Raw genomic sequence first — 26,166 nt, forward strand, 5'->3', positions numbered from 1 at the left:
GCGGACACAACATTTTTGTTTGTATGTGGTGCTGAGGATCGAACCTGGGCCACACGCATGCCAGGCGAGCGCACTACCACTTGAGCCACATCCCCAGCCCCAGGCTTTTCTTGTTTAACAGTCTGAGTTGAAAAATCTGCTGAGATCCAAATTGGTCTCCCCACATATATAATTTGATTTCTTTCTCTTGTGACCTTTAAATTTTTATCCTTATTCTGTATGTTAGGCATTTTCATTATAATGTATCTTGGTGTAGATCTTTTGTAATTTTGTACATTTGGTGTCCTGTAAGCCTCTTGTATTTGATTTTCCAATTCATTCTTTAATTTTGGGAAATTTTCTGATATTATTTCATTGAAGAGATTGTGCATTTACTTTGGTTTGAATCTCTGTGTCTTTCTCTATCCTGCTAAATCTTAGATTTGGTCTTTTGACATTATCCCATAATTCTTGGATGTTCTGTTCATTGTTTCTTACCATCTTCACTGTATAGTAAATTTTATTTTCAAGATTATTTAAAAAATTTTGTCTTCATTGTCTGAGGTTCTGTCTTCCAAATGATCTAGTCTGTTAGTGATGCTTTCTTTTTTTGTTGTTGTTTTTTATCTGTTTTGTTTTTTCCTTCATTTCAAGGATTTCTGTTTGTTTTTCAGAATCTCTCTTTCTTGAAGTAATATTTTGCTGTTTGTATTTGCTCTCTTATCTCTTTGTTGGAGTGATCAATTGTTGCCTGTATTTTCTCTCTTATGTAATTTTTTGATTCACAGGTCATTTTAATTATGTACATTCTGAGCTCCTTCTCTAACATTTCATCTACTGTGCTGTCAGTGGGTTCTACTGTAGCATCTTATTATTTTCTCATGATGTCCATGTTTCTTCATCTCTTACAATGCAGATCTGAGATATTACAGTTTCTACCCTATAATCTTGTAGAATCCCTGTAGGTTACCAATACCTCACCTTTAAGGGGGAGATCACTGTTTACAATACCCAGTGCAAACAATATGCAGCCATAAATCCAATAGATCTTATTTAGACAATTACAGTTTTGTTGCTGAATACAGTAGTGATGTATTCGATTATCATTAACCATATAGTCAGTGGGTTTGCAGAGGGGTTTACAGTTTCTAATGGTGGACCGAGAAAGAAACGGGTAGGTGGGTGGGTAGAATTAGATGTTTGTGAGGTAGGATGTGAGATTATAGAGGTATTAGATTATAGGAAGAGTGAAAGGGGAATCAAAATAAGTCGGCTGTTATCAGGAGAATAAAGAGAAAGGGGTGCCCCCATGCAGGGCTCTTTTGCCTCTGCAACAAGATGGTAATCTATTAGCACATCTGGTAGGGATACCTCTGGTGTAACCAGGCCTGCAGGACCTTGGTGAGGTTCTTTCAGGTCCTGTCATTTGTCCCTAGATGAAAGTGGCCATGATCCTAGTTGATGGCAGCATTAGCATCAAACATGTAGGTACTTTGTTGTTGGGCTTCCAGTCTCCAGTCGGTGTCCAAAGATAGATGCTGCCTCAACTAAAGATGGTGGAGGTGGCCACGGAGGTAACCCAAGATGGGAGCAGTGATGTCTGAAGATGGAGGTGACCACTTTCAGAAATGGAGATGGAAGAACAGGCCCTGTGATGGCGTTGGGCAGCCTGTGTGGCGATGCAGTGCTGTGGCATGCGGTGCTGCAGTAGGCAGCTGCCTCCAGGCCCCGTCCATTGTCCCACTGTGGATTCTACCATGTGGAAAGGACTATGGCAGTGGCTGTAGTGTCCCAAGATGGAGGCAGTCTGGGGGGAGCCATATGTTAATAGATTAGAATCTGCAGCACAGTCAGGTCCTCCCAACTTTATTCTTTTGCACTTGGTTATCTGGTACTTTGTGGTTGTTTTTTTAGTGTACATAAAATTTATTTTGGGGGCTGCTTAACACTTGGTAAATAGTTTAATATCAAGAAAATCATTTCCAAAAGATAAATGAAATAGTATAGTTCTTTTATTTTATTTATTTATTTTTATTTGTTTTACTTAGTTACACATGACAGTACAGTTATCTTGACATATCATACATTTGAATCAGATGGGATATAATTTCTCATTTTTCTGAGTATATAGGTTGCAGAATCACATTGGTCATGCAGTCACATATATACACACAGTAATAATAATGTCTGTTTCATTCTACTATCCTTCCTATCTCCCCAACCCCATCCCTCCCCTCCCTCCATTTCTCTTAACTTAATCTAGGGTAATGCTATTCTTTTTTTTTTTTTTTTTTTGCCTCACATCTTCATACATGTATTTTGTATAACAGTGAGGGTCTCCTTCCACCATCCATGCAATTCCATTTCTCCCTCCCTTTCTCTCCCACTCCTCTTCCCTATGTACAGGACTTCCAAATTCATTCTATGAGGCCAATATCACCCTGATTCCAAAACCAAACAAAGACAACTCAAAGAAAGAAAACTTCAGACCAATATCTCTAATGAATATAGATGTAAAAATCCTCAATAAAATTCTGGAAAATTGGATACAAAAACATATCAAAAAGATCGTGCACCATGATCAAGTGGGATTCAACCCCGGGATGCAAGGTTAGTTCAACATAAGGAAATCAATAAATGTAATTCATCACATCAATAGACTTAAAGATAAGAACCACATGATCATCTCGATAGACACAGAAAAAGCATTTGGCAAAATACAGCATCCCTTTATGTTCAAAACACTAGAAAAACTAGGGATAATAGGAACTTACCTCAACATTGTAAAAGCTTTCTATGCTAAGCCTCAGGACAGCATTATTCAAAATGGAGAAAAACTGAAGGCGTTCCCTCTAAAATCTGGAATAAGACAGGGATGTCCTCTCTCACCACTTCTATTCAACATAGTTCTGGAAACACTGGCCAGAGCAATTATAAGAAAGAAATTAAAGGAATAACTATAGGAAAAGAAGAACTTAAACTAGCACTTTTTTCTGAGGATATGATTCTATACCTTGAAGACCTAAAAACCTTTATCTATTTTTTTTTAGAGAGAGAATTTTTTTAATATTTATTTTTTAGTTTTCGGTAGACACAACATCTTTATTTTATTTTATTTTTTATGTGGTGCTGAGGATGGAACCCAGCGCCCGACAATGCCAGGCAAGTGCACTACTGCTTAAGCCACATCCCCAGCCCCATTTATCTATTTTTGAGATTGCAAAAATAGTTTTCTCTCTTGTAAAAAAATTGGAGTAGCTTACCAATTTTTTAAAAAAAGATTACCTTTACAAATATTTCCTTCCACAACAGTATCTACTATTTATTGATTTTATCTAGATAAAAATATCAAGCACTTAGGAATTCTGAAGAATAAAGTCACACAGTAGATAATGTTTTTTTTTTCCTAATATTCTTAGTTGTAGGTAGACACAGTACCTTTATTTGTTTGTTTGTTTATGCAGTGCTGAGAATCAAACCCAGTGCCTCACACCTACTAGGCAAGTGCTCTACCACTGATAACCCCAGCCCCTGGATAATGATTTTTTAAGGTAACACTGCTTAAAGTTTACCTTCTGTTTCTTGTGAGGCAATAAATCATAATAATCATGTCACAGAATAACTGAAATTTGTTGGTGCTAGTATAAGCATAACCTCAGCCTATCCTGATAAGTTTGTTCTACTATACATTTGTAAAGGAATCAATAGTCTCAGTGTGCCTTGATGTATTTTATTTTATGTAGTTGTTATAAACAAGAAGAAAATCCAAGTTTTTTTCTGAGTGAAGATCAGTGAATTTGTTTCAAAGTTCCCATATCCCTTTGTTTTACTGTTCAAGCAAATGAGATTTATATATTTTGAAAGAATTAATACGTAAATCTAATTAAATTTCAGTCTATTTGGTGCTCTTTTATTGCTTATAAGCAAAATGAAGGCCGCAAATCCTAAATGCCTAGTGCACATATTATTTGTTTTCTTGCATATACAGGGTAATATCACAAATAGAATTTGTAGACCAAATTTTCTTGGCAAGGAAATAGAGGCTTGGAGAAATGGCTGAATCATCTTAGGTTTCATATTTCATTAGTGGTAGGGTAAGTCTGAGTACACATAATAGGACCTCAAATAAAAACACTATTTTGCCTATATTTTGATTGCTTTCTCTTCAATATGAATCCAGTTTAAATGAGTGGACACGCTTAGTATTTGACCCTATTTATGTATCTCACAGTCTTATTACTCAGAAAACACAGCCTAATCACTGTGTACACAATTGATCATTAGCTTATGTTGAAAAATTCCTATTTTAATAGTATCTTTACAGAGAAATATTTGTCACCTTTCTTTGATTATTTCTTCTATGTTTAATTGCTATAACTCCATGAAATATATCCTTAAATCAGAAGGTTGCTTAATTTGGAGTCCATAGGGTCCTTACAAATCCATTTTATAGGCATTTCTGAACCCACTAAAATTGTGTGTAAAACTTATTTCACAGATTCTCAAAGATCCAGTCTTCAAGGTCAACCTGTATTCTCATTCTATAATTTTGCTTCATTTCTTTTTGTCTCACATTGGAAAATACTTACTTTCCTCCACAGATAGGGCTACATTAATTTTAGAAATTATTACTGTTCCCAAATTTAAAATGTCAGATCATTTTAATTTTTTTATAGGCTCTTTTGAACCCTTTCCAAATTCTTTATAAACCTGAATGCTAAGAACCTCAGAATTAGAAATCGTGTACTAATGAACATCTAGTTTAGGATCTTGTATCTAATGACAGTAATGTCAGAGGGTTAGGGGAAGCAGACATAAAGTTGTAAAGATAGATCCTGGAACAGCCCCACAAGATAGTTTAGACCCTTTAGGTCAAAGCAGATAGGGCCAGGGGTTCAGGTAAAATTAAAAGGATTGGGCACATTTCAGTTTTTGAAGTAAGAAAAATACAGGTCCTGAATAAAAGGAACTATGATAGGGAGTAGGAATCAAGCTCAAGCCCAAGATAAGCCAAAAACAAATGAGTCAAAACCATAGAATGAGAATCCAGGTTGACCTTGAGGACTGGATCTTTGAGAATTTGTGAATTAAGTTTTACACACAACTTCAGAGAGTTCAGAAACACCCATAAAATGGATTGTTAGGGCTCTTTGGACCCCAAATTAAGCAATAGAATCCTGCAAAAGATCTAAAACATAACTTGATGCATATGAACAAACTGCCCCCATTATTATGTCACTTCATTTCCAATATTGAGGCTCTTTGGGGAGATGGCTGCTATAGTTTGCAATACAAATACTTGTCTCTAAAGGTTTCCTTTCTCCTTGCAACTTCTGAACTCACAGCAGCCTCCAGGCTTTAGATTCCTGAGGGTTGTTTCTAAGGGGTATGACTAATGGAAATAGTGAGGTGGAGCTTGCAAGATAAAATATATAAACTAGGTTATTAAAATCACTAAAGTTGGGAAGATTTAGACTGTTCTGTGAATCTGATGACAATGTGGGCTGTTTCTATCTAAGGCAGGCCAAATATAAATCATGCATAACACTTTTATACAAGTAATCTGTTGGTCTAAAACTGATTCATGGTTAAAAACACCTGATGGAGGTGTTTAATATTCTGTATTTCTTAACTAATTTGTTTCCTGTCCTTTATTAATGTTTTATAGAATTACTTTAACTGATGTCTCATCTGCTAAGGAGATTTGAGAATATAGTTTCCACATGTCAGCCAAAAGATTAATGAGGGAAACACTGCTAATAAGGCCAGGGTAGTGGCAGCAATAATTTGGGACAGATCCCTGGGAGCCTAGTCAATTTGTGGGATGAGAATTGTGTCAGAGAAATTCAGCATCTCTATCTGGATGATTTTTCCTCAATTCCTGCATTCAGATCTAGGTCCTATTTTTTACTTTTTAAGAAATGATTCTTCTATGAATTGTGTAATAGGATGCAATTCACCATCAGTTTTAAATGGTTCCTGTTAGAACACCATCCACTTCTCAAGCATGGCTGGCCTGGGCCCTTGGGCAGTGGGTAAAACCTCTGAGTCTAATAGGATAGTGCAAGAGGGTATAACTAGAAGAATTATTGTTATTTGTTACTATTGTTAATCTTACTTATCAATCTTTAGAACCAGATCCTTCTGGCTATATGTAAAGCTGTAAGATTAAAGTAATTAATCCAGAAAATTTAATTTGAATAACACCTCATTTACCACAAATTTTAGATCTCTGGAAACAGCATCCAGAATATCTTACATTTCACAAAAAAAAAGAAGAATTTTTTTTCTTTTTCCTTTTGTAAGTTGTAGCAAAATAATGTTTAGAAGAAGATTCCCAAATATGGACATATTTACATTTTTAAAAAATGAAAGGTTTATTATATATTTGAGAATATTGGTTGCTATGTTTTTGTTTTAACTGGTTTTTCTCCCCTTTACTTGACCTCTCCAAGTCCTTTCTTTCTATGAAACCTAATTAGGGACCTATGAATTAGAGTTAGTAGAGGCTAACCTAATGATATTTTGTGATATGAATGAGATAATCTATGCCCAGTCTCTAGTTATAGTACCAGACATACAATACTAATGGTTATAATGGTGCTTTTCCAAGATAGTCTAGTCAACCTTTAACCTCTTTATTCTCTGATCACAAAAACCACTTACTGCTTACACTACTTTTTGACACTTAACTCTCCTATTTTAGATGTTACAGTTTCAATAATCAGTGAAATCATATACTTCCTTTACAAGCCATATGGCCTTCATTTTGATTTTTGTTTTTTTTTCCCCCTCACCAGAAAATGAAAACACTAGCAGAAAGGAGAAGGAGTGCTCCATCTCTTATCTTGGATAAAGCTCTGCAAAAACGGCCTAGTACCAGGTAGGTACAAAACTTTATATACACATTTGGTTTGTGCTTAGAAATTTATATGTTAGATGTGTTTTGGAATCATGTGCTATTTTGTAAAGGAGGGGATTATTTGTTTATCAGCATTAGAATTCTATGTTTAATAATAGAAAACAGGATTTCTGTTCTGAAATTATTTGATAAGACATATTCTTTTATTTTTGGTACTAGAGATTGAAACCAGGGGTGCTTAACCACTGAGCCACACACCCCCAGCCCTTTTAAAAATATTTTATTTAGAGACAGGGTCTTGCTAAGTCACTTAGGGCCTCACTAAGTTCCTAAGGCTGGCTTTGAACTCAAGAATCTCCTGCCTCAGCCTCCTGAGCAGCTGGGATTTCAGGCATGGGTCCCCATACCTGGTGATAAAACTATTCTTTATGATAATCAGAGCCCTTTAGAGTGATTATATGTGTTTGGTTGCTTTAAAACTGATTCCGAAATGAATCTTACATCGTAGAGATATGAAGATTCCATGTTTGTCAAACTTTATTTGTAGAACAATTAGAAAGCACAAGACTCAAAAATGGATTTCAGTTATGTATAAAAATATACTTATTTTTGTCACAAGGTGATGCCTGTACATGAATATTTAACCAATTTTAGATATGAAGAAAGATATGAAGTAAGATTTTTTTAAATGAATATTGATTTCTTTTAAGTAGTATTGGTTAATTAGTGAAGTTTTAAATGGAAAAACAGGCTAAATAGGGACTAATGGTCACTTCACCTATTAAGACTAATTATTATTTTGATTAAAATTTTCAGAAAGTCTTTTGTAGTATACAGAAATTGAATGGATATTCAGTCATTCATTTATTTATTAAATGGCATTTTAACTCATGAGTTTTTATGTTCAAGCCCTGTGATGACATTCCTCTAAGCAATGAATCCTTTTATATAAAGTGAAGCCATTATCATCTTTATTTAAAGTGAGGGTACACCAGTAATTATTAGTCCTATGAATTATCTGCTACTTTAACAAAATATATGTGGACACATGGAAGTTTTTCAGTGCCAAAATAAATTATATTTCCCAATCTCAATTAGTGAAATTTATCAAAATACATATCAGAAGCATATGTAAATGACTTTGGATTATTTGCTTCAGCATTGTATTTGCATTAGTATAGATGAAAGAATTGTTATGTCTTCACAATTTGAGCTTGATTGCCTAAAATGTAGTAGAAAGTATTTTAAAAGGAGGTGGATACACAAAGGAGGCAAAATTATCAGTATATCTGTCTTTAATTCTCTTTTGTGTATGAAAAGATTTGTTGTCTTTTTTTTTAAAGCAGGTACAGTTTTAGGTGAAATTTATTAGAGGCTTCTAGGTTGGAAATGCACTAGGCTTTTTACTTAAAAGTAGTCCTAATATCATATATGAAGTATCTTCAACCTGATCTCAGGAATCAGTAGTCACTTTCTCCCCAACCCAAGGCTAGAATACATATTAGTATACATATAGGTACTGAAACTTACTAAAATACTAAATTCACTTATAAACCAACGGCTCCAAAATAAGTGGCACTAACCTCTAGGAGGCACTTTGGAATTGTGTGGAGAATTGAGTTTTTCACAGGGAATTGTTGGGCAGCAGCCAAAAATGTAAAGCACAGAACATCCTATGTAGCAAAGAGCTGTGCAATTCCTTCACAGCTTTTGAATATTCTATGTATGGAATATTTGTGAAGGGGGAAAACCTTTATGTAGTTTTCTATGACTAAGCTTGTTTTATTTATGAACACAAAAGTATTTCATACATTTTAATAAATACTAAATTTCCTAGAAATGCACCTTCATACATCAAGAGATAATGTACTTCATATGGTTTGGAACCTTTTCCAGAAATCACTTGCTATACTTCATTTTTGTTTACTTGTTGCGTAAGATAGGTTTTTATCCTACCTCTCTTACATTTGAATGTATCATAAGTAGATGTGAGCATCTATTTCATCATCTTTTGATAGTCATGCTTAAACATATACATATTGAGAAATACAAATTATTTTCATTTTATTTTTCCTTTATATTGCTGTTAGAATATTTTATTAGTATGTTTGAAATTATTTTAAATACCCACGAATTTCATTTTAGGATATAAAAGGAGAAATTAAAATTATTGTGTATATATAGACTTTTTTATATAACAAAAGGGCATTGGATTTAGTAGGACCAAGAACCACCAGTATAGATGAGGTGCCAGGTTAGGAAAAGTGCTAACACTTATCTCACTAGGAAAGTTCATTTATTATTATTTTGGGTTAGAGAATTAGTCCAATAATATACTGCCATGTCCCTCCCCGCTTTCCTTTTACCTCTGCAATAATTGGTGTTTATCTTAGAGCCAGTTCCCAAATTCCTGTCTCAGTAGTCACAAAAAACAATGGGTTTTGTGTCAAAATAGCCCTAAGGAAAAATGTTTTCAGTTAAAGTTGTATGTGTTTTAAATCAGCTTATTTCCTACTAGTTTCTATAGGTCAATAATGAGTGTAGCACTGGGGAATAGGACATTCTTAGAGAAATGATGTTTTTAAACTCTGTGTATGTAGCTGTTGGTGGTTAGACTCTGAACCTGTACAGAATATTTGTACGTATCATTTTAGTTTTGGAAAGAGCTTTAAAGGTGACCTAGATTGATAATTCCCAAACCTTTCTAACTTGGTATTCTGCAGTAGGACTCAAGCATCTGCATATTTTCTTTCAAAAACACTCTTTAGTTGATTCTGTTGCACTCCTTTTTAAAAAAACAAAAATTATTTTGGCAGGAACACTAAGTATGAGTTCTACCACTTTACAGATTTTTAAGTATACAGTGTATTACTGCTATCTATAGGATTCTGATGTAGTCTTGGTGGAGAACCACTGTCCTTTTGTACTTATTTGCTTACAAAAAAATACCAAAACAGTTGTAAGAAAGTATTTTAAATTAATAAAATTAGTACATATTTCTTATAAAGCAAACAATAGGGATATGTATAAAACAAAAAGAAAGTCCCCACTTCATACCAAGGTGTAGCCACTATTAATAATTTGTATAATCTATTTTTGGCGTGTGGCAAGGTGCCAGAGATTGAACTCAGGGGCACTTAACCACTAAGCCACATTCCCAGCCCTATTTTGTATTTTATTTAGAGACAAGGTCTCCCTGAGTTGCTTAGCACCTTGATTTTGCTGAGGCTGGCTTTGAACTCAGGATCTTCCTGCCTCAGCCTCCTGAGCTACTGGGATTACAGGCATGCACCACTGTGCCCAGCAATTCTTTTCAGTTTTTATATATGCACAAGTCATTGGAATTTTGATTTGCTTTCCCTTGTGTTTAAATTCTCATTTTAGCATACATATGTTAGTCATTTTCATTTTCAAGTCTCTTGCACTATTTTGTAATTGGAGTTCAAATCTTATTACAACAGACATTCAAAAAATATGAATTTTGTCTATATAATACATGTTCCTGAAAAATTACATTAATCAGATTTTTATAAAGTATTGTTTGCTATTTTAAAGAAATATGTAGTAAATTGTTTTAATTAAGTAATGGGCTTTTATTTTTTCAAAGTTGTCAAAGATTTTTATAATTAGACTTTTGCTTTTATATATGTCACATGCCAGAAATGTGAAGTTTCTAAAGTCTAAGATGGTAGTACCCCTATTTCATGTAGAATATTACACAGAAAAATTATAGTACCTCCCCAGAAGTCATTGTCTCTTGAAATGCAAAATGGGAACTAGCTTGCAAAAGATTTGTATGCAACATGGGGGCAGACATCAAAGAAACAGTATTTTATATATTGGCATTTCATTTTTCTTGGCTTTTTGGTAGACCTATTTCTACTATTGTCCCATGGTTAATTTGCTACTTAATAATAAGATAATAAAGCTTTTCCCAAAGTTTAACAAAATATCTGCAGAGGATTTAAAATAATACTGTCATTTAACAGCTGTTACATTTCGATTTTTTTTAATTTAATGAACAAGCTAAATTGAAAGAAGAGGAAAGAATTGGGTGAATTGATGAGTTGACTGTGTTTATGCATGCCTTAAACAGTTTTATCACCAGTGTTCGTTGATGAACCTATAGAGTATGCAGAGGCACTTTACAGATTTTTAACATTTTTTTTTTTTGTCTATGGACACCATTCAGATTATCTGAAGGTGGTTTCTCTAAGTTATATATTTGGGATAGCAGATTATAGACATTTTCATACTAAGAAGGTTGGAGGTTTTCTAAGGTGAGTGGTTATAATATGGCTACATTCAGCTCCTTTTCTTCTTCAACACAGTGGTGTTCAGTTCTTTAAGAATGACTTCACCTTGTATCATAGTCATTCTCCTGTGAAAATGCTGGGCACATATATTAAAGGGTTCAGTTTTCTTGAAAGTAAAATGAGATGTTGAACTATATTATTTGTTAAAAACCCTTATAATCCTATAGTTATATATTATGATTTGTTAAAATTCAATAAATAAAGACTTCATTACCTATACCCTGAATTCTAAACACACCACACTTTCTAGTCTTGGTTCAAATTTCAGTTCCTTCAGGAACCAACCTTTATAAATAACATCTTCTTAGAGCACCTTGTATATCTTTTAATCATGGCACTTACATGTCACTCTCTTTACTGTCTTAGCATGCATTTAGTAATAAGATAAAATAATAATTTTAACAAAATAAAAAGGATTAGCAAGGATGGTGGAATGTGATGGACATCATTATCCAAAGCACATGTATGAAGACTCGAATTGGGTGTCAACATACTTTATATACAAACAGAGATATGAAAAATTGTGCTCTATATGTGTAAGAAGATTTGTAATGCATTCTGCTGTCATGTATTAAAAAATAAAATCAATAAAAAACAAAGAATAATGAAGTAATAACAAACAATAATAGTAACAAAATAATAAAGCTCAATTTTTTCCTCTTCTTTAAGTCTAGCTTATTCATTAAATTTAAAAAACTGACATGTAGGAGCTGTTAAATGAAAGAACTCTTTTAAATCCCCTGCAGATGTTTTGTTAAACTTTGAGTAAAAACTTTATCATCTTATTATTAAGTAGCAAGTTAACCATGTTAAACTGGTGCTCAATTATTACTTGTCTGATGATTTAGTGAATGAATGAATGGCTCCATTTCTAAACCAAAAGAGGAATTTAATAAGTTAGCACAGTAAAATTTCTAACTCTTCTGCCTTCCTTTAAGTGACAATACATAAGAGACTCCCCTTGCTCATTGGTATTATCTGTGAAATTCTCTCTAGGTAAAAATGGTGATTCCTTTTAATAAAGTGATTCTGCATTATTGTTAGGAAGTAATTTCATGCAGCAAAATACCATAAAAACTCATACATGTAGTCTGGAAATGCCACATATATTGCCATTCTTATAGTGTTTTCTGTATTTAAGAATGAATTGAGGTCATACAGATTTTCCCTCCAAAAATTCATAGTTTTGATATGGTACTCCACCCACCATGTAGAACTTGTATAAAAGCATATTTGTTTTTGTTTTAGATAATAATATATTGCCATTAAATTGGTACTACCTATCTCTTATTTTTACCTCTAAACTAGTTTGTTGTATTTGTTCTTTTTGCAAGACTTTTTGTGCTATGTACTTTACATATATTATCTTTAAATCTCTGCTTACAGCTGCTGAGGAGAGCATGAATAGTGAAACCAGGAAAGCACTGTGGTATAGCAGAAAGTGCTTGGGCTTTAGTTGCTATTCAAATACTGACTCTTCATCCTGATTGTCTCTATGATCTTGGGATTTGTTATCTGATCTCTGACTCTCAAGACGGATCATAATGCTCATATCACAGAATATAAAATGACAAAATGTTTAGAAGATTAACTTGATTATTGCCAGTTGCTATCCTCCCTTCCCTTAGATATATTTCATTTTCAAGCCTTATAGCTCCCAGATCAAGATCCAACATGGCAGCGGGCGCAGAGAGATCAAGTCTGACCTCTTCAGCTGCGCGGGCATAGGGAATCCTAAACTGTCTAAATGCTGTTTGCTCAGGATCACTAGGCAATGCTGAGCTGATGTGGATCTGGGGCGAACAGTCTGGGCCTCTCAGAACACACACCAAACCCGGATCGGCTGAATTCATGCTCCAGTTCGCCTGCATCTCGCAGACAAACCGCTGTGACTCAGCACTAAACGATCCCGCTGAAACAACTGGTTGGCCCTTCTGAACCTGCAGAGGTTAATACCAACCGAGCCTTCATAGGCAGTGGCCACAGAATTGAGATGGCGCTTGGGAGAGCCACTCAGGACCCACCCAATGCATTGGTCACCTGGCAAAGGGAACGAACTGTCGCCATTTGCATGGGATACCACCATGGCAGAGAACTGATGTCACCAGAATGCGGCGGAGGAGATAACTTCATTGAAACCGGCGGCGACAGGTGTGTAACCCCCTAGACCTTCCTCTCCACACAGCAGGGAAACCTCAAGGGCCCCTCTCAGCTCTCCCGTGAGCACCATAGTCAAACCGAGGGAATCAGGAGTGGCGCAGGACATGCAGTGCAGAACCCCTGGCTACCGCTCCCACCAGTGCTGACAACTGTGGTCTCTTGCATCAGCTACCAGGGGCGTGGCTACCAGAGGGCAAGCAAAATTCACTGAGGGTACTCAGCCCCAAGCTCCACAAACTTAGGGTCTGAGAGAATTTCAAACGGGGAGAGTGTGCCCAGTCGTTCAAGAAAATAGGGCTCCTGGGAGCAGCAGACCTGGCGTGTAGCCAGTATTGTGGTGAGCGTCACCGGTGAGCGGGGCCTGGTTGAGGAAAAGTGGAGAAGTGACTAGATACAAGAGAAGGCCCTAAGCACTAAGGATTGGAGACACGCCCAGTCTGGGAGGAGGAGCTGCTGCACAGTGATTGGTTCCCGCGTATTGAGAGGAGAAGCTTGGCCCGATGGGCACAGCTCCACCTACTGGAAGAGAAGTTAATCAAACTCTAAGACTGCATTTATTAAATTTTTATTATTTGGGGTTTTTTTTCATTTTCATTTTTTTAATTTTTTAAAAAAATTTTTTAATTTTTTTTAAATTTAAATTTTAATTTTTTTATTATTTTTTTAAAAATTTTTTCTTTTTTTCCTTTCTCTTTTTTTCTTTTGTCTTTTCATTTCTTTTCAATTTCCTTATTACCCCTTCCTTGAATTCTGCCTGCTTACTCTCATTCTCTTTAGTGACTTCTTCCCTTCCCTTCTATTACCTTTCCTCCCAAGCATCAAATAAATTTATAGGAGTAAACAGTAACTCAGCAGTCAAACAGAACAAGAAGTAACATGAGCAGCATGAAAAAGAAAGGAAGAAAAGGAGTACAAACAATGCAGGACAGACTAAATATTCACGAGGACCTAGAGGCATCAGAAAAATGGCCAAATAAAGAACTCAAGGAATACCTTAGACAGATGGAATGGAATCTTAAAGACGATACGAGACAGCAAATTCAAACAGTGAAAGAACACACTGAAAATGAATTACATAAACAGATAAAAGAAGAAGTTAAGCATCTTTATCAGGAGATAGAGATTATAAAAAAATCAAAAAATAATTCTAGAAATAAAGGAAACGATAAACCAAATTAAAAACTCAAATGAGAGTATCACTAACAGAGTGGAGCAAGTAGAAGCCAGAACGTCAGATAATGAAGACAAAATATATCATCTTGAAAAGAGTCTAGCCAACTCAGAAAGGCTGGTAAAAAATCACGAGAAAAACATCCTAGAGATATGGGATAACATAAAAAAACAAAACTTACGAGTCATCGGGATAGAGGAAGGTATAGAGGTTCAAACCAAGGGAATGAGCAACCTGGTGAATGAAATAATTATAGAAAACTTTCCAGAAATAAAAAAGGAAACGGATATACAAATTGTCGATGCATACAGGACACCAAGCATACAAAATCACAGTAGACCAATGCCAAGACACATTCTTATGAAGATATCCAATATACAGAACAAAGAGAAAATATTAAAAGCTACAAGAGAAAGGAGACAGATTACATTCAGGGGTAAACCAATAAGGTTAACAACGGATTTTTTATCACAGACCCTGAAAGTGAGAAGATCCTGGAACAACGTATTTCAAACACTGAAAGACAATGGATGCCAACCAAGAATTTTGTATCCAGCAAAATTAAGCTTCAGGTATGACAACGAAATAAAAATCTTTCATGATAAACAAAATTTAAAAGAATTTGCAGCCAGAAAACCAGCACTGCAAAGCATCTTGAGCAAAACACTACACAAGGAAGAAATGAAAAACAGTAACCAAAACCAACAGTGGGAAGTACCTCAGTAAAGACAGAGGGCGGGGTAAAAGCTAATCATGGAGAAACAAACTAAATTAAAAAAAAATAAACATGGCTGGAAGTACAAACCATATGTAAATAGTAACTCTAAACATTAATGGCTTAAACTCTCCAATAAAGCGACATAGGCTGGTAACATGGATTAAAAAAAGAAATCTAACAATATGCTGCCTCCAGGAGACACATCTTATTGGAAAAGACATACACAGGCTGAATGTGAAAGGTTGGGAAAAAATATACCATGCACACGGTCCTCGTAAGCAAGCAGGGGTGGCCATCCTCATACCAAATAAAATCAACTTCAAGATTTAGTTAATCAAAAGGGATAAGGAAGGACATTATATACTGTTAAAAGGAACCATTCACCAACAAGACATAACAATTATCAATGTTTATGCACCAAATAATGGTGCTGCGACGTACATAAAACAAACTCTCCACAAGTTCAAGAATCAAATAGAAAACAACACAATAATTATGGGTGACTTCAACACACCTCTCTCACCATTGGACAGATCCTCCAAACAAAAGTTGAATAAAGAAACTATGGAACTCAATATCACAATCAATAACCTAGACTTAACTGACATATAAAGAACATATCAACCATCATCAAATGGATATACTTTTTTCTCAGTAGCACATGGATCCTTCTCAAAAATAGACCATATATTATGCCATAGGGCAACCCTCAGTAAATATAAAGGGGTGGAGATAATACCATGCATTTTATCTGATCATAATGGAATGAAACTGGAAATTAATGATAAAAGAAGGAAGGAAAACTCCTACATCACATGGAAAATGAAAAATATGTTAATGATCAATGGGTTACAGAAGACATAAAGGAGGAAATAAAAAAATTCTTAGAGATAAATTAAAATACAGACACAACATATCGGAATCTATGGGAAACAACGAAAGCAGTTTTAAGAGGGAAATTCATCGCCTGGAGGTCATTCCTCAAAAAAAGAAAAAACCAACAAATAAATGAGCTCACACTTCATCTCAAAGCCCTAGAAAAGGAAGAACAAAACAACAGCAAATGTAGCAGAAGGCAAGAAATAATTAAAATCAGAGCGGAAATCAATGAAATTGAAACAAAAGAAACTATTGAAAAAATTAACAAAACTAAAAGTTGGTTCTTTGAAAAAATAAATAAGATCGACAGACCCTTAGCCATGCTAACGAAGAGAAGAAGAGAGAAAACTCAAATTACTAACATACGGGATGAAAAAGGCAATATCACAACAGACACTACAGGAATACAGAAGATAATTAGAAATTATTTTGAAAACCTATATTCCAATAAAATAGAAGATAGTGAAGACATTGATAAATTTCTTAAGTCATATAATTTGCCCAGACTGAGTCAGGAGGATACACACAATTTGAACAGTCCAATATCAATGGATGAAATAGAAGAAGCAATCAAAAGACTACCAACCAAGAAAAGCCCAGGACCGGATGGGTATACAGCGGGAGTTTTACAAAACCTTTAAAAAAGAATTTCAGGAAATAGAAAAAGAGGGAGCTCTTCCAAATTCATTGTATGAGGCCAACATCATCCTGATTCTGAAACCATACAAAGACACCTCAAAGAAAGAAAACTACAGACCAATATCTCTAATGAACCTAGATGTAAAATTCTGGCGAATCGGATACAAAAACACATTAAAAAAATTGTGCACCATGATCAAGTAGGATTCATCCCTGGGATGCAAGGATGGTTCAACATAAGGAAATCAATAAATGTTATTCACCACATCAACAGACTCAAAGATAAGAACCATATGATCATCTCCATAGACACAGAAAAGGCATTCAACAAAGTACAGCATCCCTTCATGTTCAAACATTAGAAAAACCAGGGATAACAGGAACTTACCTCAACATTGTAAAAGCTATCTATGCTAAGCCTCAGGCTAGCATCATTCTGAATGGAGAAAAATTGAAGGCATTCCCTCTAAAATCTGGAACAAGACAGGGATGCCTTCTATCACCACTTCTATTCAATATAGTTCTCGAAACACTGGCCAGAGCAATTAGACAGACGAAAGAAATTAAAGGCATAAAAATAGGAAAAGAAGAACTTAAACTATCACTATTTGCGAGAGACATGTTTCGATACCTAGCAGACCCAAAAGGGTCTACAAAGAAACTACTAGAACTAATAAATGAATTCAGCAAAGTGGCAGGATATAAAATCAACACACATAAATCAAAGGCATTTCTGTATATCAGCGACAAAACTTCTGAAACGGAAATGAGGAAAAATACCCCATTCACAATATCCTAAAAAAAATAAAATAAAATACTTGGGAATCAAACTAACAAATGAGGTGAAAGATTTATACAATGAAAACTACAGAACCCTAAATAGAGAAATAGAAGAAAATCTTAGAGGATGGAAAAATATACCCTGTTCATGGATAGGCAAAACTAACATCATCAAAATGGTGATATTACCAAGAGTTCTCTATAGGTTTCATGCAATGCCAATCAAAGTCCCAATGGCATTTCTTGTAGAAATAGATAAAGCAATCATGAAATTCATATGGAAAAATAAAAGACCCAGAATAGCAAAAGCAACTCTAAGCAGGAAGTGTGAATCAGGTGGCATAGCGATTCCAGATTTCAAACTATACTACAGAGCAATAGTAACAAAAACAGCATGGTACTGGTACCAAAACAGGCAGGTGGACCAATGGTACAGAATAGAGGACACAGAGACTAATCCACAAAGTTACAACTATCTTATATTTGATAAAGGGGCTAAAAGAATGCAATGGAGGAAGGATAGCATCTTCAACAAATGGTGTTGGGAAAACTGGAAATCCATATGCAACAAAATGAAACTGAATCCCTTTCTCTCGCCATACACAAAAGTTAACTCAAAATGGATCAAGGAGCTTGATATCAAATCAGAGACTCTGCGCCTGATAGAAGAAAAAGTTGGCTCCAATCTACATATTGTGGGGTCGGGCTCCAAATTCCTTAATAGGACACCCATAGCACAAGAGTTAATAACAAGAATCAACAAATGGGACTTACTTGAACTAAAAAGTTTTTTCTCAGCAAGAGAAACAATAAGAGAGGTAAATAGGGAGCCTGCATCCTGGGAACAAATTTTTACTCCTCACACTTCAGATAGAGCCCTAATATCCAGAGTATACAAAGAACTCAAAAAATTAGACAATAAGATAACAAATAACCCAATCAACAAATGGGCCAAGGACCTGAATAGACACTTCTCAGACGAGGACATACAATCAATCAACAAGTACATGAAAAAATGCTCACCATCTCTAGCAGTCAGAGAAATGCAAATCAAAACCACCCTAAGATACCATCTCACTCCAGAAAGATTGGCAGCCATTATGAAGTCAAACAACAACAAGTGCTGGCGAGGATGTGAGGAAAAGGTTACTCTTGTACATTGCTGGTGGGACTGCAAATTGGTGCGGCCAATGTGGAAAGCAGTATGGAGATTCCTGGGAAAGCTGGGAATGGAACCAGTATTTGACCCAGCTATTGCCCTTCTCGGACTATTCCCTGAAGACCTTAAAAGAGCGTACTACAGGGATACTGCCACATCGATGTTCATAGCAGCACAATTCACAATAGCTAGACTGTGGAACCAACCCAGATGCTCTTCAATAGATGAATGGATAAAAAAAAATGTGGCATTTATACGAAATGGCGTATTCCTCTGCACTAAAAAATGACAAAATCATGGAATTTGCAGGGAAATGGATGGCATTAGAGCAGATTATGCTAAGTGAAGCTAGCCAATGCCTAAAAAACAAATGCCAAATGTCTTCTTTGATATAATGAGAGCAACTAAGAACGGAGCAGGGAGGAAGAGCAGGAGGAAAAGATTAACATTAAACAGAGACATGAGGTGGGAGGGAAAGGGAGAGAAAAGGGAAATTGCATGGAAATGGAAGGAGACCCTCATTGTTATACAAAATTACCTATAAGAGGTTGTGAGGGGAATGGGAAAAAAAAACAAGGAGAGAAATGAATTACAGTAGATGGGGTAGAGAGAGAAGATGAGAGGGGAGGGGAGGGGGGATAGTAGAGGATAGTAAAGGTAGCAGAATACAACAGTTACTAATATGGCAATATGTAAAAATGTGGATGTGTAACTGATGTGATTCTGCAATCTGTATTTGGGGTAAAAATGGGAGTTCATAACCCACTTGAATCTAATGTATGAATATGATGTCAAGAGCTTTGTAATGTTTTGAACAACCAATTTAAAAAGCTCCCAGATCATCTAATAATGTCATTTTTATAAAATAAAAGCACCTACTTTATCATCACACAGTAGTACTTCTAGAAGCTAATTGTTGAACCTAGCTCAATGTATAGTGAAAATGGCTTTCCCTAGATCTCACAGTTGATTAATTGTCAGAGAAGGACTATAACCCAGGTTCTAATACAAGAATATTCTTTGTATTATATAAGCAAAAGGAGTATGCTCCAGTATTGTAAGCGTATGGACTCAGGAACCAGTTGCCAGACCTGAATCCCATGCTTTTCTTACTAGCTGTGTGATCTTGAGTACGTTTTAAACCAGGGATAATAACAGTATCAGCTCATGGAGTTTAATGAGGACTAAATAGATCTTATATATGAAAAGTTCACAAATTTGTCTGTGATACATGATCAGATATTTTTATCTTTTCTTTTGTGTGTGTAGAGAGAGAGAGAAAGATATATAGACATACAAACATTGGTATTATTACTAGTGGTAGTAGCAATATTTAATAGCAATAGTAAAAAGATGAACTAGAAATACACATTATCCTTGTGGAAAGAAAACTTCAGACCAATATCTCTAATGAACATAGATGCAAAAATTCTCAATAAAATTCTGGCAAATCAAATAAATAAAACATCAAAAAGATCATGCAGCATGATCAAGTGGGATTCATCCCAGGGATGCAAGGTTGGTTCAGCATACAGAAATCAATAAGTGTAACTCATCACATTAGTATACTTAAAGATAAGAATCAAATGATCATCTCAATAGATGCAGAAAAGGCATTTGACAAAATACAGCACCCCTTCATGGTCAAAACCCTAGAAAAATTAAGAATAACAGGAATATATCTCAACAACATAAAAGACTATCTATGCTAAGCCCCAGCCCAACATCATTCTAAATGGAGAAAAATTGAAGACATTCCCTCTAAAAACTGGAACAAGACAGGGATGCTCTCTTTCACCACATCTATTTAACATAGTTTTTGAAACACTGGCCAGAGCAATTAGACAAAAGAAATTAAAGGGATACTGATAGGAAAATAAGAACTCAAATTAGCTCTATTTGATGATAATATGATTCTATACCTAGAAGACCCAAAAAGTTCCACCAGAAAACTTCTAGAATTAGTAAATGAATTCAGCAAAGTAGCAGGATATAAAATCAACACCCATAAATCAAAGGCATTTCTGTATATCAGTAACAAATCATCAGAAAGGGAAACAAGGAGAACTATCCCATTTACAATAGCCTCAAAAAAAATACTTGGGAATCAACTTAATGAAACAGGTGAAAGACCTCTACAGTAAAATCTACAGAACATTAAAGAAATTAAAGAATATCTTAGAATATGGAAAGATCTACCTTGCTCTTGGATAGGCAGAATTACTATTATCAAAATGACCCTACTTCCAAAGCACTGTACAGATTTAATGAAATTCTTATAAAAATCACAATGGCATTCCTCATAGAAATAGAAAAACAGTCATGAAATTCATCTGGAAAAATAAGAGACCCAGAATAGCTAAAGCAATCCTTAGCTGGAAGAGTGAAGCAGGTGGCATCACTATGCCAGACCTTAAACTATGCTACAGAGCAATAGTAACAAAAAGATTATGGTATTAGCACTAAAATAGATTGGGATTCTAAAGGTACAGAATAGAGGACAGAGACTAACCCTCAAAAATACAACTATCTTATTTTAGACAAAGGTGCCAAAAACATACCTTGGAGAAAAAAATAGCCTCTTCAACAAATGGAAAACTGGAAATCCACATGCAACAATGAAATTAAACCCCTGTCTCTTACCATGCACAAAACTTAAAAGTGGATCAGGACCTAGGAATTAAACCACAAAACCTGTGACTAATAGAAGAAAAAGTAGACCCTAATCTCCATCATGTTGTATTAAGCCCCAGCTTCCTTAATATTGACTCCTATAGCACAAGAATTAAAATCAAGTATCAAAAATGAGATGGATTCAAATTAAAAAGTTTATTCTCAGCAGTGAAAGATGAGGTGAACAGAGAGCCTAAGTCTTGGGAGCAAATTTTTACCCCTCACACATCAGATAGAGCACTAATCTCTAGGGTATATAAAGAACTCAAAATCTAGACACACACACAAAAAAACAAAAAACCCAACCAATAAATGGGCCAAAGAACTGAATAGACACTTCTCAGAAGAGGATATGTAATCAATCAGCAAATATATGAAAAAATGTTCAACATCTCTAGCAATTAGAGAAATGCAAATCAAAACTGCTCTAAGATTTCATTCATCTCTAGTGAGAATGTCAGGTGTTAAGAATACAAACAACAATAAGTGTTGGCGAGGATGTGGGGAAATGGCACACTCATACGTTGCTGGTGGGACTGCAAAATGGTGCAACTATTATGGAAAGCAATATGGAGATTTCTTGGAAAACTGTGAATGGAACTACCGTTTGACCCAGCTATCCCACTCCTCCATTTATACCCAAAGGTCTTAAAAACAGCATACTACCGGGACACAGCCACATCAATGTTTATAGCAGCACAATTCACAATAGCTAAATTGTGGAAACAACATAGATGCTCTTGTGGTATATAAACACAATGGAGTATTACTCAGCAGTAAAAGAATAAAATCATGGCATTTGCAGGTAAATGGATGGAGTTGGAGAATATAATGCTAAGTGAAGGTAGCCAATCCCAAAAATCCAAATGCTGAATGTTTTCTCTGATATAAGGAGGCTGATTCATAGTAGGATTGAGAGGGGAAGCATGGGAAGATTAGACGAACTCTCTAGATAGGGCAAAGAGGTGGGATGGGAAGGGAAGGGGGCCACAGGTGTAGAAATTAGGGTGGAATGAGATGAACATGTATGAAGACATGAATGGTGTGAATGTACTTTGTATATAACCAGAAATATGAAAAGTTGTGCTTTATATGTGTGATATGAATTGAAATGCATCCTGCTGTCATATATAACAAATTAGAATTAAAAAGTTTAAAAAAAGCAAAATTGAAAGATGTATCCTCACATGGGAATTTGAGAACAGTAAAGCCAAGTAGGGCCTCTTAGCACATGGTTTTGTATATGTGTGCACAGCCCAAGTCCAAGAGGTAAGTCTTAGAGTCTATCACCATGATCAAGAGAGACAGTTGGCTTAGTTTATTAATGATAGCTTTTAGGTTTTTCTCAATTTTTGGACTGTTTTAATCTTTTGAAAAAAGCCCTGCTACTATGAACTAAATTCTATCTAGAATTCCCCTCCCCTGCTCTTTTATTATTAATTAGAATCTCTAAAGGAAAAGAATCCCAGAAATAGAGTGGCATGTGTATAAAGGTGTAAGTATAATAAAAGTAGAGAATAGGAACAGATAATCAGATAGTTCTGTCCCCACCAAGAGAGTTAGTAACTTTCTTTACCCATATGCTCAGCTGGGTTACTGAAACTGGTAATCATCAGCCAAAAGAAAAGAAAATCTTTCCTTCCTCATCCACCTCAACTCTATAGCTAAAAACTATTAGGACTGCCACAGATTCATAGCAAAATGGGTTTCTGAATGAGCCAAATAAATTGGCTTCTCCACTTTTTATAGTTAGGAAAGAAAATAAGGAATTGTTTGCCGCAGTCTGGCTGGGCACAAATCACGAGCCACTGAAGCAGGAACAAAATTTATTTTTGAACTCCACCAAAACACTTCACACACGCTCCCAGGGAATTCTCCTGAATGCCACACGGCTCGTCCAGGAACCAGCCACCGGAAATATCTCCTCCGGAAATCCCTCCTCCTGCACTTCCCCAACCAATGGGAACTCTCCGGGAATCCCCAGGAATCCCCATGAGAACTCCAAAGTATTGGCCAAGTCAGATAGTAATGCCTCACCTGTCAACCAATACTATTGGCAAAATGCCAGGGGCCATTCTGACTTGGCTGTGGCTCTCAGCATCTCCCCCTTTCTGTTTAATTAAACAACAAGCAATGTGGCTTAGGGACCGTGCCTGTTAGGTTGCCCAATACAACATATGGTCCTTACCTGTCATCGGATGAGCTAACCTCTAGGCGTCAGCCTCCTGTCTTAGGTTGGTACCATTGCAATTGGATCATACCCGTCACTGACTACCGGTCCAGCATACAGCCATACTTGTGGATAGGCCTTTGCACCGGGCGGGGGGGGGGGGGGGGTTAGGTTCTTTGTCTCACCTCTGTTGGCCCCCAAATTTGGCCTTGGTGCCAATGGGGGGGTGAGGTTCTTTGCCTCACCTCTGTTGGCCCCCAAATTTTAGACCATCACTAGCAGAAGGGAGGAGGATAAAGAAATGCCACGACACTAAGCCAATTGACGGCTCCTTTGAAAAACTGTACCACCAGTGACACCATCAGCAAAGATACGACAGCATTACCACAAATCACTGCACCAACAGATAGTTCACAATATATACAAGTGATACATAGTCCAGGCAAGTTCTGCAAGCAGTTCAAAGCAGAGGAATCTATCAATATGTCCATTTCCTCCCAAAGTAATTTGACTTCTTGATTGAACATCACTTGTTGAGTTATTATCCATTGATGCATCAGTTTATACAGTTTGTTGTGATAACTATCGAAGAAGCTGTAGTTTGGTTTTATCTTTGTCTTCACCGGCACTGGGATGAAGATAGGAATTCTGGTAATGATGCTTAAAAAAAATTATGTAACATTCTAACAGGCTCTAAGAAAACAATTTTCTGAAAAATTTACATTATCCTGAACAGAATTATCAAAAATAATGAAAAGGAAAGGTGAAAGTAAACAAACAGATTTGTAAACTTCCTTATTTGTTCACATATTAAAAAAATCCTCAACAGCTGTTTACCGAATTTAAATTAAACCATTTAAATCACGTGAATAAAAAAAATTAGGATCCATTTTTTCATGAGTGCTCCTCATAATATGAATATATGAACATACGAACATACAGACATACAACACAAAACAGAAGTGTGCACACATAATATATACAACATATAACATAATAGTAAAGGCCTTGTAGTTTTTCACAGGTGAAATCTCCATTGCAATGTTTAAAAACTCCACAGTCAAAAAAAATGATCAGAAAAACATTAACCTAGGTCTGTATGAGCTCAAAAAATAAAATAGATATGGGAAAAGGAAATAATAAAATAGATATTGAAAAAAGCATCCTGGTTAATCACTGTGGCAGATGTAAGAATAGCCAAGCTGGAGCTCTGGATATCAGCTGTTATGGATTTGAGTCAAATCATCTTCTTTTTGGTCTTAGAAATCACTTTGGTTAGTCTCTCTGGAATCCAAATCAGCTGTTGTTCTCCCTGTGGAAACACACAAACAGAATGCCGACTCCAGACAATCACTGGGTCAGGATCTTAGTTAATCTCTCTGGAATTCAAGTCGGCTGCTGTTCTCCCTGTGGAAACATACAAACAGAACCCTGACTCCAGACAAACACTGGGTCATGACCTTTTCATTGTCCTGTTAGAATATCCTTCCAAAGTACTTTAGGTTTATGTACATTTTTTGGACACATATGCCTTTCTGCAGCAATAAGCCCTGATGAATCCAAATTTAAAAAGTTTAGAGTAAAAAGGGTTATTTTAAGTGGATTGTATGGGATTCCTGTTATATGAATAATGCCAAATGATGAGCAAAATTGTTTAAAAGAGGTAGAGGTATAGCCAAGACCATTATCTGTTTTTAACTGTTTAAGAACGCCCACAGTGGCAAAATTTTGTAAGCAATGAGCTATAATATCTTTAGTTTTTTCTCCAGCATGAAGGGAGCCCATCAAAAATCCAGAAGAAGTATCAACTGTAACATGCAAATATTTTAATTTTCCAAATTCTGGCAAGTGTGTGGCGTCCATCTGCCAAATATGGTTAGGTATCAGTCCTCTAGGATTGACTCCAAGATAAACTTGTGGTAAAAAGGTCACACAATTTTGACATTGTTTTATTATTTGTCTAGCTTGTTCCTTAGTTATTTTAAAACACTTTTGTAAAGTATTAGCATTGACATGGAACCTTTTATGAAAATTTGTAGCTTCTTTTAGTGTAGAGAAAATATGTATGTCATGTGTAGTTTTATCTGCTAAATTGTTGCCTAAACTAAGGGCTCCAGGCAATCCTGTACGTGCCCTGATATGTCCTATAAAGAATGGATCTTTTCTGTCCCAGATTAAACTTTGTATAGTGGAAAACAAAGAGAAAACAGTAGAAGAAGGGGAAATCCTACCAGCATCTTCAAGGGATACTATAGCATTAACTATATACTGACTATCAGAAAATAAATTAAGTACAGAATCTTTAAACATCACAAAAGCTTGTAAAACTGCATTAAGCTATACCTTTTGAGCTGATACATTTGGAGCATTCATGATAGGGGTTTTTCTTGTCATTTTTGGGAAGACTACAGGATGCTTAGACCAAAAAGACAACAAAGAATTAGATGGTAAGTGATTATCAAATGAAACATTAGATTTACACATGATTATTGCCCAAGTATTTAACTCATTAGCTAACTCATCAATTTGAACCATAGTATATGGAGTAATAATTTTATTGGGAGAAATTCCAAATACTCCTTTTGCTGCTTGTATTCCTTTGAGTATTAATTGTCCTACAGCCTCAGGATACCTAGTAAGAATAGTGTTAGGAGAATAAG

At 35.6% G+C, this 26,166-nt stretch overlaps 1 protein-coding gene across 4 annotated transcripts in view; it reads left to right on the forward strand.

The window, feature by feature from the left end:
- The window catches only part of ARHGAP20 (Rho GTPase activating protein 20), a 113,271-nt gene that overhangs the window by 17,552 nt on the left and 69,553 nt on the right, over positions 1-26,166 (forward strand). For 3 of the 4 annotated variants that reach the window (XM_081281524.1, XM_081281521.1, XM_081281522.1), the window contains exon 2: positions 6,780-6,862. In XM_081281524.1, the coding sequence (XP_081137650.1) occupies positions 6,783-6,862 (80 nt within the window). In that variant the 5' untranslated portion in view covers positions 6,780-6,782. Of the gene's footprint in view, positions 1-2,497; positions 2,590-6,779; positions 6,863-26,166 lie in introns of those variants that run through there. The other variant, XM_081281523.1, reaches the window with a different exon arrangement.

The sequence above is a fragment of the Spermophilus citellus genome (assembly GCF_964194105.1).
Source record: "Spermophilus citellus genome assembly, chromosome: 2".
Lineage (NCBI taxonomy): Eukaryota > Metazoa > Chordata > Mammalia > Rodentia > Sciuridae > Spermophilus > Spermophilus citellus.